Source organism: Leptonotus elevatus, chromosome 2 (genome assembly GCF_054856555.1).
Source record: "Leptonotus elevatus isolate MCC_2025b chromosome 2, RoL_Lele_1.0, whole genome shotgun sequence".
NCBI classification, from domain to species: Eukaryota; Metazoa; Chordata; class Actinopteri; order Syngnathiformes; family Syngnathidae; genus Leptonotus; species Leptonotus elevatus.
Genome location: NC_141240.1, coordinates 29,310,799 through 29,324,302, shown reverse-complemented (window position 1 = coordinate 29,324,302; position 13,504 = coordinate 29,310,799). Strand labels below are relative to the sequence as shown.

General features: G+C 40.3%; 1 protein-coding gene across 1 annotated transcript; it reads right to left on the bottom strand.

Moving 5' to 3' along the window:
* Positions 1-3,758: 3,758 nt before the first annotated feature.
* LOC147179519 (acidic mammalian chitinase-like) lies at positions 3,759-12,762 on the bottom strand. The gene is made up of 12 exons (XM_086068404.1): positions 12,688-12,762; positions 12,559-12,598; positions 12,451-12,480; positions 12,160-12,364; positions 9,662-9,718; positions 7,583-7,748; positions 7,376-7,500; positions 7,179-7,302; positions 6,905-7,087; positions 5,187-5,306; positions 4,498-4,630; positions 3,759-4,422 (listed from the first exon to the last, which is right to left on the bottom strand). Exons 2-12 carry the CDS (start codon positions 12,581-12,583, stop codon positions 3,959-3,961), a joined length of 1,632 nt encoding a protein of 543 aa, XP_085924530.1. The 5' UTR covers positions 12,584-12,598; positions 12,688-12,762; the 3' UTR covers positions 3,759-3,958.
* Positions 12,763-13,504: the final 742 nt, after the last annotated feature.

The window sequence follows — 13,504 nt, the reverse complement described above, 5'->3', positions numbered from 1 at the left end:
AAACACATTGCAGTCAAAGATGCATTTTATTGAATTTTGTTCCACACAATCACCTGATGAACCAAAAAACAACAGTGGCGTGCAGTCTGGTGTGCACAGCTGTCATGAGGTCGTGAACGACATGTAATCACACTACTGATAAATGCATCATTGAAAAAAACTACTTCATGGTACAAACGGGGGGAAAAAAACACTTAATGATTAGCCCCCACATTGACATAATGATCCCGCTGTCATAAATGCACACAAAACTGATTTTATAATTTATTTTGGCCCCAATTACATTAATCACTACCTACAGTTTTAATATCATGAACCCATTCACCTTGGCAAGTTAAGCAAACGTGACTCCAGGAATCTTATTGAAGAGCTGATTGCTGACCTGTTTGTATTGCCGAAAGTTCTCATGTGTTTGTTGTGTTGGTGGTGGCGGCCCGTGCGATGTGTTTAATTGGGTAAATACACGTTTAATGATGGCAAATTGTCACTGTTGATACGATGTGTCATCTCAGTGATCATTTCATTGGTGACAAGCCGATGTCTACGGTGGATTTTTGGATGATGTTTGGCTACCTTTTGATCAATTTCTGCTTGCTTGTCAAAGGCAAACCAGACATCAGGTGAGCGCACCTGAAAGCAAGATCCAGATTTTAGTACTCCAGTCTTCTCACCCGTTATAACGGAAGCTGCTGCCGTCATATTTTACCTCGGAACGGGACCAGACACCGGCTGGTATACCAGACAAGCTGCCTTCCACCGACCGGCTCAACTTTGCTCTCAGAGTTGGTAGTAAAAAAAAATTATCCAAATACTCCAATTCCCATCTTAAGCTTACTCTTTGTTGCTTTTTGACTCTTCCGGTATTCCATTGCAGTGACCTATATGAAAATAGTTCGGGACCAAAGAACAGACATGGCGCTCAAGTCATCAAAACATGAACTGAGACTGATCCCGTAGCAGAAAGGTTATGATGACTTACAGGGCCTCTTCGTACGAGCGTTTTGGCATGTTGAACGTTGGTTTTGCTTGCGGAAATTTATTTGTCTGACGTCATCACGTTCAAGAAATCCGTGTCACTGATAAAACACAGATGAGAGTTACTGCATAGCAAAACATGAAAGGAGCACATTATGGCAATCTTTTTCAAGTGTGTGTCTGTACTTGGAAATAGCTTTGACATCATAACTCCTTCTAATGGCTTGTATCAGCAGCGACACCAGCAGTGAGCAGTCGTTTAACTTTTCCGTGTCTCAGCTTCAATTTCCTCTCTGAATTCCTATTTAAAAGAAAATCTTTGTGAAGTTGACATGTACGGTAAGAGATGATTTTGGCTGACGTTCCATGGTAGATGAGAATATCTGCTTTGTCAAGTTGACCTCCAAAAGGGTTTTCGGTTGGGAATTGCTGTTGCTGCAATCATTATTGATTATTGACATCTTGAAAACAACATCTCTCCACAAAAAATGTGCCTGCTCAATGTCGACCTGAGGGAAGTGAAGGCTGGAATTTTTGGCACGTCATCGGGTCTAGGTAAAATGTGATAAGCTGGATCAATACTGACAGAGCTGAAGATCAGATGGGTACACGGAGTTGTGTTGATGTCTGAAATGTGGAATTTTCTGTCCCCATCGCGTTGGTCTGAGTTGGATGAATATTGGCACACAACGTTTTTTTTATTTTTTAGAAGAGCCTGAAACATTGAAACAAATCACTTTTACAGTGTTTCTGTAAAAAGGTCATCAGCACATTGGGATTTGATAAACGTGTTCATTGGATCTACAAATCATTGCAAGACTCAATCTTACCCAAGCGGCCGGTGATCAGACAGAGACCTGCAAATTGACATTCTTCATCACAAATGTTCAAACTATCTGGAATCTGGTAACAACCAAGGCTGAGTGCAGAAGCTGGCTTTCAGGTTAGTAAACTAGCATTACTACATTTCTCATTTAATTAACAGATACACCTTCCCACCCTTCCCACTTTCCACTATAAATCATCCCCTTTGTGTTTTTGTTCTCTTTTTTTTGTACCCAACCTTGTTGTACTGTAGGTGTATTCCAACAAGCCTTTTAGTTGGTCAGCCGTCGCTCTGGGCGAATTTAAGCTGCATTGCGCAGCATTGGGGCTAGGGGGTGCTATAATATAGGACCAAAACTGCCAGAATAAAAAAATAAATAAATGATTAAATAAATGACTAAAAGTGAAAATAAAACCTGATATAAAATATATCATTCAAAAATGAAATAAAAAATAAATATAAATGGAAATGGAAATAAAAACAACAAGAAGAAATTTATTTTAATAAATTACATTTAAATTAATTAATTTATTAAATAAATGTAATAAATAAAAAACAAGATTAAAAAAAGTATAACTCCGTCAGAACTGCCTAGCCTTGGTAAAGCCCTTCCAACATACGTTTTAAAATATTTTCTATTCATTTAATTTACTTGAAAATTAGTAAAGAGTTCACAAGTACCTATTCTGTTCCAATTTAATCCCTGCTTCTATGTTTGTGGTGCATCCGTACTTTACACCAAAACTAACTACTATTTCAAAATAATCTGTGACAATAATGGAAATGCTAAGTCCCTGTTTGCTGTTCTCAACAATATCACCCATACCCAGGACTCCCTCCCCCCTCACTTATGCACAACCGCCTTCTACAACTCCATCTTGTCATTTTTCCATGATAAAATTAAGGACATCCATCACAACCTTGGGTCGAGCCATCAATCTACCTTCTCAGCTGACTTTCAACCATCCACACATTCATTTTCCTCCTTCCAGCTCCCCTTTCTCCCAGAAATCCAAGCCAGCCACCACTCAACTGGACCCACTCCCCACACAATTTATCAAAGCCTGCCTCCCCTCCCTTGTCCCCCTTATTTCTGCCATTATTCACTCCTCCCTCACCACTGAAACTGTACCAAAATCATTCAAAACTGCTGCCGTTACTCCCATCTTGACAACCCCCCAGCACTGACCCACCAACTTCAACAACTACCGTCCTATCTCCAACCTTCCCTTCATATCCAAAATCCTTGAAAAATCAGTTGCCACTCAACTCCATTCCCACTTATCCTCCAATAATCTGTATGAACAGTTCCAGTCTGGTTTCCGCCCAGTCCATAGCACCGAAACAGCCCTCATCAAAATTACAGATAACCTTCTTATTGCAGCTGGTTTTGGACTCCTCACTAGCCTCATTCTCCTTGACCTGAGCGCGGCCTTCGATACCATCAGTCACACCATCCTCCTCAACAGACTTTTCTTCCATTGGCATCACCCACACCCCGTTGTACTGGTTTTCATCTTACCTTTCCTGCCGCGTTCAACTGAAGTCCATTAAATCTGTCCTCTCCCCTGTTACTTCTGGTGTGCCCCAGGGATCTGCTCTGGGGCCCCTCCTCTTCATCATCTATCTCCTCCCCCAGAATGGTCCAGAATTCAGCTTCACACACCATAACCCAAACTGCCTCCACCCAACACATCACCCTCATCCTCCACCAGCTACACTAGCGCCTGGTTCAGACTCGCATCCAATTCAAAATCCTCCTGTTCGCATTCGAGGCCATCCACAACCGTAGTGGCTAAATGCAGCCTCACCGTGTGTTTTGGTCTAAGAAAGCAAGGGGGAGGGTAATTCTCTTCTCAAAATAAAAAAGAAGAAGAAGAAACCCAATTAAAAGCGTGAGGTGAGTGTGGTAATGGTATAACCACAAACTGACAGTACATGCTAAAGGACACAATGACACCATTGACATAGTTTAATGACAGTCAGGATACAAAAAGCTACACATGTAGTGTACATATGATGCAGCACAGATGATGTCTTATTTATCTTGTTACCATCAACCAAAAGTGTTGGGATTGTGCTTGTGGGTTACACTGAATACTTAAATAGAGGATTTAAAATATACTACATTGCTTGAGCAAGGCAATGATTTCATATTTATTTCGGCCAATCACAGCACTTGCATTTGTTGTTGAAAAGAAGGCCAGCGGGGCATTTCTGAATGAACGTGCGGCCGTGGAAGCACTGATAAAAGGAGTTTTTGTCATGATTATTCTCATAAAGGTTGTCAGCCTTGTTGGCACAGAAGCCACTTCCAGATGCGATAGTTGTGGTGGTTGGTGCGGTCCCAGTTGCTGTGGTGCTTTGGGATGGTGCAATTGTGGTTTGTGTCATCGTTGGGATCTCTGGTGCCATTGTGGTCTTTGTCGTCGTTGGGATCTCTGGTGCCATTGTGGTCTTTGTCGTCGTTGGGATCTCTGGTGCTATTGTGGTCTTTGTCGGGATCTCTGGTTCTATTGTGGTCTTTGTCGTCGTTGGGATCTCTGGTTCCATTGTGGTTTCAGTTAATTCAGTTGTGGTCTTTGGTGGGTTTGTGGTTGACTGCGGCGGTGGCGGGAAATCTAAAGTAGATGATCATTGAATTGATTAATCACAAGCTATTTGACTTGTTGATTGTTTAGCGAAGATTTCCAAACCTGAACTCAGAAGAGAGCGCAGGTAACTGATGAGCGGATAGCTTCCTTGTCCGCAGAACTGTCCAGCAAAATCATCAAGATCCAGAGCCCAGACAAAAGCCCCACCAAAGTTTTCATCTTTCAGGTACTGTGTCTGTGGGACATGATCGAGTGCTTAACTTTCAAATGGCTTTCAAGAAAAGAGTTTTGAACTGAGTGAGAAAGAAAATAATCAGCATAAAATGTGAAGACGTTAGTATTTTGTAGGTAATTTCTTTGTTGCAACAGGGACTACATTTACATGTAGTCAATAACACTTCCGAAACCCGAATATTGACAATATTTGCGTTTTGAAGCGCTAATTGAAGCGCTAACACTTGAAAAAAAAAAACAGAATAAGTTTCTGTTTCTTGTTTGGTGTTCATATTTGTAATTGAATAATTTGGACCCTCATTTGTGTGTGGAGAAACCTTAACTTAGAAAAACCTTAGATGGAAACATGTCTGATAGTATCAATCAAAAGTGAAGATTATTACCTTTGTAAAGGCAAAATATTTGATATTGGATCTCTTTATCTCCTTTGCTTGGTGAGGCCACAGTTGGCACTTGTCTCCATAAACACAAATAACGTGTCGTGTTCTATTGCTACTCTACTTAGATAATAATTAGTACATAAGCTTCAACATTCATGGAAGTAGGCCATTTATTACCTTGATTTGAAAACTTTGTCTGTTATCAAAGCCGACCCACTCATTGCCTCGAACGGCATACGGCACCCTCTGCTCCTCGATCCAATGGAGACTTCCCCCTCCAGTGAGGAAATTGCAAATCTGTTGAGGTGAAATAAACAAACAATTTGCACCATGACATGTTTGACAAATTGAGACATCAAGGCTACGTTCACACTGCAGGGCGTGATGTGATGCCCAATTTGGATTTTTTGTTAAATCATTGTTAAATCATTAAGTCATCAACTATGACTGAAACTATGGATGCTTTGTTTAATAGAGATCTGATGTTCAACAGTCTGCATTAAAAAAAATTAATTCTGATGCATTTTGTAGGTTACATTTTACTTGGACTTTTCTGAGAAGACCAAAAATATTAGGTTCCCTGTAACACATTTCTGTAAAATCTATAGTAAAAAATTACAGCATTTTCTTGTTTTTTAATTTTACAGTATTTAACTGTATACAGCAATGCATTACGGGTAAAAACAAAGTACAGTAATTTGCTGTATAATTAGCGGTAAAATACGGTATATTTTACAGCAACTATGTTTTGGCATGTATATATGTGGATTACAGCTAAATACTGTAAAGATTGTTGGATTTTGCGGGTATCTCCGTAAGAGAAGAAGCAAATAGCGGACTCTGTATTGTCACCGGAGCAAGGGCAAGAATAATATTTTAGCGCGAGGGCAGTCTGCATCGTCTTCACATCGCATTTCTCCGATAAACAGGCAACATTACAGCTAACATTCATTTATGCGCTCTGCTGCAGAACGAGGGTTGATTTTACAACGAGGGCGGCATGGTGGACGACTGGTTAGCATATCCGCCTCCCAGTGCTGAGGGCGTGAGATTGAATCCGGGCTTCGGCCTTCCTGGTTGGGGTTTGCATGTTCTCCCCGTGCCTGTGTGGGTGCACCGGTCTCCTCCCACATTCCAAAGACATGCATGGCCGGTTAATTGAGCACTTAAGTTGTCCCTAGGTGTGATTGTGAGTGTGGATGGTTGTTCGTCTCTGTGTGCCCTGCAATTGGCCAGCAGCCCGTTAAGGGTGTACCCCGCCTACTGCCCAAAGCCAGCTGGGATAGGCTCCAGAAACCCCTTTGAGGAATAAGCAGTTAAGAAAATGGATAATGATTCTTATAGTACTTCCTTGTTTTGTTTTATGTACTCATTTTACTTCCTCATATTACTCCCATATTTTTTTTTTTTTTGCTCTAAATTATATACTGTATATACGTGTGTGTGTGTTTGCAGGTTTATATCACTTCATGGGCATTTTCTGGGTGTTAAATATCATTGTCGGGACCACGTGTCCTTGTTGGGACATTTTGGTGGTCCCCATAAGTCCAAACCTCTTTTTGAGAGTCAAAACTTGGTTTTAGAGTTTAGGTTTGAATTGAGTTTTGGTTGGAGTTAGGGTTAGGGTTAGGGTTAGGCAGTCAGTTGCGACGGTTAAGGTAAGCGTCTCGGAAATGCATTATGTCAATGAGATGTCCCCACTAGACATGCAAACCCAACATGTGCGTGTTTATGTGTGTGTGTGTGTGTTATATACAGAACTCAGTGCTTCATTTCCCATTCTTGAAAAGTGCCGTATTGATAAACTGATTGAATAGGATGAGTGATGTTTTGGTTGGAAAAAAAAAATGACCTTGATGATAGTGAAGAAACGTGTGCGGTGAATGTTGACCCACCTCATAGTAGGACCAGAATCCAGCTTCTCGCGTGTAGGTCCCGGCTGAGGCCGCTCCGGCGGCAGCTGCGCCAACACCGGTATCTGCTGAAAGTGTGCGAAATGTGCGCCCGTATGTCGCAAAACCAACGTTGAGCTTGTCAAGAGGAGCTCCTTGATCTCGCCAGTATTTCATTGCAAAATCCTTCCAAGAAAAGTGGCAGAAACACGTTTGTGTAAAACTCACTGCATTTGCAGGTTAGACAGGAAGGCTGTAGAGTGAAAGCGGCACTCACAACATTGTAGTAGATGCTGTCCCCTTGATCGGAAGAGGCGCGGTACAGGGGGCTGTTGTGACTGGTGACCGGGTCCCACGCTCCGTGGAAGTCATAGGACATAATATTGATGAAGTCTAGAAACCTGTTAGACACCACAAAACATTTTTGGTGTGACTAAAAGCATTAAAGGAATTAATAAATGAAAGATGACTCACTTTGACACTTTCGCAATTTCATAGCCATTGTCAATGTTTCCCTTTCCAGCCGCAACTGCTGCTGTTAGCAGCAGGCGCGGTCGGCTTGTCCGTTTCGCTTCCTCTTCAAAGGCAGTCATCAATTCCTACAAGTATTTGCACAACAATTTGCAGTCATTTTCAAGCTAATAGCTCAAGTCATTTTCATTTTCTGCTCTGACAGCTGACCTGACAAAGCACTGTGAACCTCTCTTTGTCCACCGGGGGGCTTCCTCGGGCACCTGGGTACTCCCAATCCATGTCCAACCCATCGAAGCCGTATTGTCGCAAGAACTTAATTGAAGACTGAATAAATGTCTGGCGGTTGGCAGGAGTGGAAACCATGGTTGTAAATCTGCAGGAGTGGGGAACAGACTATTAAAATGATTGATGAGGTGAGACACCTCGTACAATAGGCTTAATGGGGGGTTTTCCCGGTAGCTTTGGTACATCTCCCAGTTCAGAAGTGAAATTTGCAAAACAGTATCACGGTTCCTGTGCACAGGCCCATTTCTTTCTCTAAATCCTTGGTACAACTCTCAAAACTAAAATTCTGCCCCATTGAACATATCATTGCTATCAGAACAACAAGTCTTTGTGTCACTGTGAATGGATAGCAATCAAATTGCTTAGTCATGCTCTCAAATAACTACACTAGAGGCATGTTCTGGTGTAAACTGCCACTTAAGTTTTGACAATTATTCCAAATTGAAAGTAACACCTTTTGTGTATGTGGAAAATTGACTGCAAGAGACTAGGTAAGAGTCACATGTCACTTTTACTGATTGTACTGTAAAAAAATGTTGACAAACCATTTCATTTTGATACAGAAAGGGAAAGGCTGCACTGCATAGCACAAAGAAAAAACGTAAATTAAAAAACGTATAAATGTAAACATGTGGCAATGTCATTAGGGAAAATTGTACGCGCAAGGCTGTATGGTGCATTCTTATGTTCTTATGATCATGGCTTTTGGGCCATGCAGGACACCGCTGTGTCCACTGGCAGCAAATTAGGGTTCTTGCTCAAAGACACTTGACATGGTCACAAGGATTGAGGATCAAACCCACAGGAGACAACCACTCTATCATGGAACCACGCCGCCCAGATGTTATGGTCTTTGATCCCAGCGTCCTTTGTACATCTTATCCAAAGCAAACAGTCGCAAACTTGAGTCTTAAATTAAACAGTGATTTTATATTGGACCAGCAAATTGGTGCTGTTGTCAAATCCAGCTTTTTTTCACCTTTGGAAACTGGCCACGGTTAAGCCTCTCCTTTCTTAACAGCACTTAGAAACTGTAATTCATGCCTTCGCTCTTTCTCTGATGGATTACTGTAATGCACTTTGTTTTGGAGTCAGCCAGTCATCTCTCATGCATCTCCAGTTAGTCCAAAATGCTGCTGCTCATCTCCTAACTGGCGCTGGTAAGACGGAGCACATAACCCCGATACTGGCCTCTCTTCACTGGCTGCGAAATTGAGAGTTCATAATAAGATTAAAAAATATATATATATATATATATATATATATCTTCAAATCTATAAACGCTCTTTCCCCACCTTACCTCTCCGAGCACCTCCACCGCTACACACTCAGGTAAGCGTACCACAAACTACCTAAGCGGAGGCTCGGAGGAGCTCAAGGTTTTTCAGTTGCCAATTCTTCAATTTGGAACGACCTTCCGTTAAATATTGGGCAATTCCCTTCTCTATCCACTTTTAAAACACATCTTTATTCTTTTGCTGTTCGGCATTGTTTCAGTGTTTTATGGCACCTGCTGTTATTTATTTTATTTACTTACCTATTTGTGATACTAATTAATTAAAAACAAATGTTTTATTGCATGACTGATTTTTACTCCATGTACAACACTTTGATGGTTGTTTTGGGGTGCTTTATAAATTAAATGAAGTTTAGATGTAAAGGAATAGAGATATGCTAGACATATCAAGACAACTTGTTCAACCACTTTGATGAACTAATGCCAAATTGTGGGGTGAGACGATTCAACATATACTCATAATAAATTTTGATCAACATGAAATAAGCTAATGTAGGAAACAACAGAGAATCGTAGATACCGGTAATCATTTGCATGGTTGTCGCAAAGCATTGTGACACAATGTGAAGAACGCGCAAGTCATTTTGACAATTTCAAATCTGAATGTACCAAAGCAACTGTGAAAAACTGTAATATAGCCTTTTTTTCTTTCTTTCTTTTTTTTTTTTTATGAGACCAAGCTTGTTTTAGAATTGAAAACTTACTGTGCAGTTCCAAAGTTCCAGCCACCAACAGCGAGCAAAGTCTTCAGCTGCGGGTTTCTGTGTGACCACCACATTTGTAAATAATTTGGTTAACTAAAAAGTGTTGACAGCAAATAATGAAGACATGAAGTACAGTAGCAAAACTGTTCAATTCCAAAAACATGCATGGTAGGTTAAGTGAAGACTAAATTGTCCAGGTGTGACTGTGAGTGTTTGTCTGTTTATGCCCTGAGGTTGGCTGGCTTGTTATGATTCTCATCATTTTATACTAGTTTAAGCATTTGAAATCTATTGCAGCTTTCCCCTGTTGTTAAACCTGAGCTGGAACCTATCCCGGTGTACTGTATATCATTAACCTGTGTTTCCACTTGTGCTCTGTAGCAGTGAGCGAGATTTATTTCGAAAGTACCGACGGCAATTTCAATGAAGTTGTGATGTGTAAAACGTAAATAAAAGCAATACAATGATTTTTCAAACTACTGTATATTCAATTGAAGACACTATAAAGACAAGATAACTAATGTCCATACTGTTGAATGAATACTAGTTTTTGTTTGCAAATACTGTCTCTGCAACATGTTTAAAAAAAAAAAAAGCTGAGACAGAGGCAACAAAAGACTGGGGAAAAAAACACACCAACAACAACACTAGTTTGGATGGAACAGGTTAATTGGGAACAGGCGAGTGTCACAATTGAGTGTAAAAGGAGCATTTCCTCTGAAAAGGTCCGCAGATCCCAAGCAAGGATAGAGCTAGGTTCACCACTTTGTCAAACATCTACGCGCGCAAATAGTCCAACAGTTTAAGAACAACATTTCTCACTGTGCAATTGCAAAGAATTTGGGGATTTCATCAACGATTCATACTAATCATCAAAGGTTCCAGAGTATCTGGAGAAATCTCCAACATCGACTTTTCTTGAACGCCGATCCCTCGGCTGGCACCACGTAAAAAACGGCATCAATGCGTGAAAGGTTATTACCATGCGGGCAGAACACCGGCATGGCGCCCCGGCTCGCAGTTAGCGGCCAGCTTGACTCGTCCTCCCGCGACTGTCGACTTCCAACAACACGACGCCACCTCGAAATTATATTTAATTGCCAATTAAGGGCGCTAAGAAAGTTAATTAATCTGTCATTGTATATGAAACAACACAACTCTGCGGCGTTAGCGACTATAGCCACTAACGGGAGCATAAACAAATATCAGCGTTCGGCGAGTTAAACCGCAGCTGCATTCAAAACTGTCAGACATTTCAAACTCAGACAGAAAAAAGTCCATCAATGCATTAACCGTTAACAATTGCAAATATCTAAATAATGTAAACTTTCTATCAATCTATAAAAGCTGGCATACATTAAGAAGAATGATGGGTGTGTTTGTTTGTTTTTTGTTTGTTTTTACTTAATTACAATCAATGGTCCAACTCGTCACTTCGGTTTAAAATACCGAATCATCTACTAGGCTTCCATCCTCCATTCGAGTTGTTGGCATGTCAATGAATCATAAATAAAGAATAAACCTGCTGTTTGATATACTTATCATAACATTTACCATAAAAAAATGTGAGCATCTTTACTATAGTCCCTTTTATAACGGGCATTAAACAAAACAGTGAACAGGAAATACGCAGTCTGAGTCATAGTATAGCAGTTTTATTTTATTTCCATAAGTTTCCATAGTATACCCCCTGAAGTGTGCTCACATACTCCTTGTTGGGAAACACTGCATGGGACGACCTAATCTTAATGTTGAAGGGCCAGATTTGACTGGTGCGAGGCATGCTAAGAGATGCCCCCCTTCTGCATTGAACAAACTAATATTCTCCAATTTATTTTAAAGTAATGTAAGATAATTGACCTGTTTTAGTGCAGACAAATCTTGCTAAAGTAAAATATTTTGCAGCTATATGTTGAGTCGCTGTCATTAGTCATCTGAAACTATGCCATGCAAATTGAGACAACCATACATTAGCAAATACGGTCAAGATGTATCCCCCCCCCCCAAAAAAAAAGGTGTGTCAAAACCTGTGTGGTGCGACCAACTGAAAAAATGTGTGAAAAAGTTAGTGTAGAGCCCTGAATATTTTTTTGTTTGCATTATTTTGCACCAGAGAGTGCTGACTTTTAATTTGGATTTGAGATTTGCACAATAAATGTTGTTATCCAAAGTAAATTTGTTCTTTTATTGATTTTTTTTAATCCATATAGATTCCATAAAGGCCTATTTAAATCAGTGGGCAAATGATAAAAAACTAAACAAAAAAAACCCCACTTAATTCTATGCCGCGATATATACCGTTACCGTGAAGGAATGCAGTTTATACCGTGATATGAATTTTGGGCCATAAAGCCCAGCCCTAATTGATGTTTTTGACGGGCTTGCACAAGTAACAATGTTCAGGTTTGATTGGCATTGCCATAACGATAATAAAATTACAGTATGCATTTGTTTAATATGCTAACAAAAGAATCATATGATCAACTGACAGAACTTACCTGTTCTTGAGTTGATTGAAGGATTTATACATAACGTCATCATTCCATTCGTATGTTGACATCTCATTGGAGGGGCTGATGATGGAGAATGCGTAGATCAGGTGCGTGCAGAGGTGGGGGTCCACATTTTCTGGCGTATATCTTCCGACACCTGGCCTGTACTGGGACCAGTTGGTGAAGTAACACACCAGTTTGCTGGAGGACACTGTTGGAAAGAAGAGGAATGAAATGGAGAAAAAAAAGCTCCCACTGTTGGTACAAAAGATAGAATGAAAATAGTAAAGGACATACCAACTTGAAGGCACATCAAGAGGGACAGTCCTGAAAAAGACATTTCAGAATGATTATGGATATCGATGTTATGCTACTCATTATTCAAATATGAAATAATAAACTTACCAGCCAATAGTTTTAGGTGAGCCATGTTTGTGGCCTGCAGCTATGAACAGAGATTCTCAAGAGATGTCAATTCTTCTTAAAAAAATGAGAAACTCCACTGCAAGAAGCTTAAAACATCTTCAGTCTTACCTGGTGTAATGCGATTATCTGGCTGTGTTTGTTCCTCGTGGAGGCGTGGGTTTTATAGGGCCGTTGGGAGGGACAAAGGCTGCACGCCGCCGTGGGGAGAGCGATGCTCTCAGAAGCATCATTTCCGCTGAGAAAAGCAACCCACTCGTTGAGCACTTTTGATGGTATCTATTTTTCTTGAAACATAAATCAGGATAACGCAACTAAGGTTATGTAAATACTGTTCCTGTAGATAAGAACATCTTGATAAATGCTCTGATGATGCATATGGTTCCTCACATGCAATCTGTCATTTTATATTCCTCATATTTGCAGTTCCTCATGCTGAACTCTGAACTTCAACTTGATCCAATATCGTCCTCATCTTTACCCGCATTTCACTTTTATTTTCGCAATTCTCCATTCTGATATCATTGTTTTTGTCATGTTCATATATTTTGACAACTGTAACGACTAGCACACATTCAAAACAATGTAGATAGACTGAAGGAATTGAAACTTGTTGCACTTTTAGGCCAGTGCAGTGAGGTTACTACGCTCTTTCTTTTGTCTATAAATGTATTTCTTGTTTGTTTTTTCAAGGGTTTTGTTACTCAAAAGGAGATTTTTTTTTGGGCATTAGATTGCAGGGTTTGTTTTTATCGTTACTGGAAAGTTAATGGAACGTGTCTTAAGTTTACCACTTCAGACTGAGAAGCTCCTCAACTGAACACTTTTAGAGGCCTACCGAATTACTTGACATCACATTTCTGTCTGTAGTTGTTTTAAAGGGATTGCCTACATTTTTGTACTTCTATCTATTTATAGTGTGTGTCTT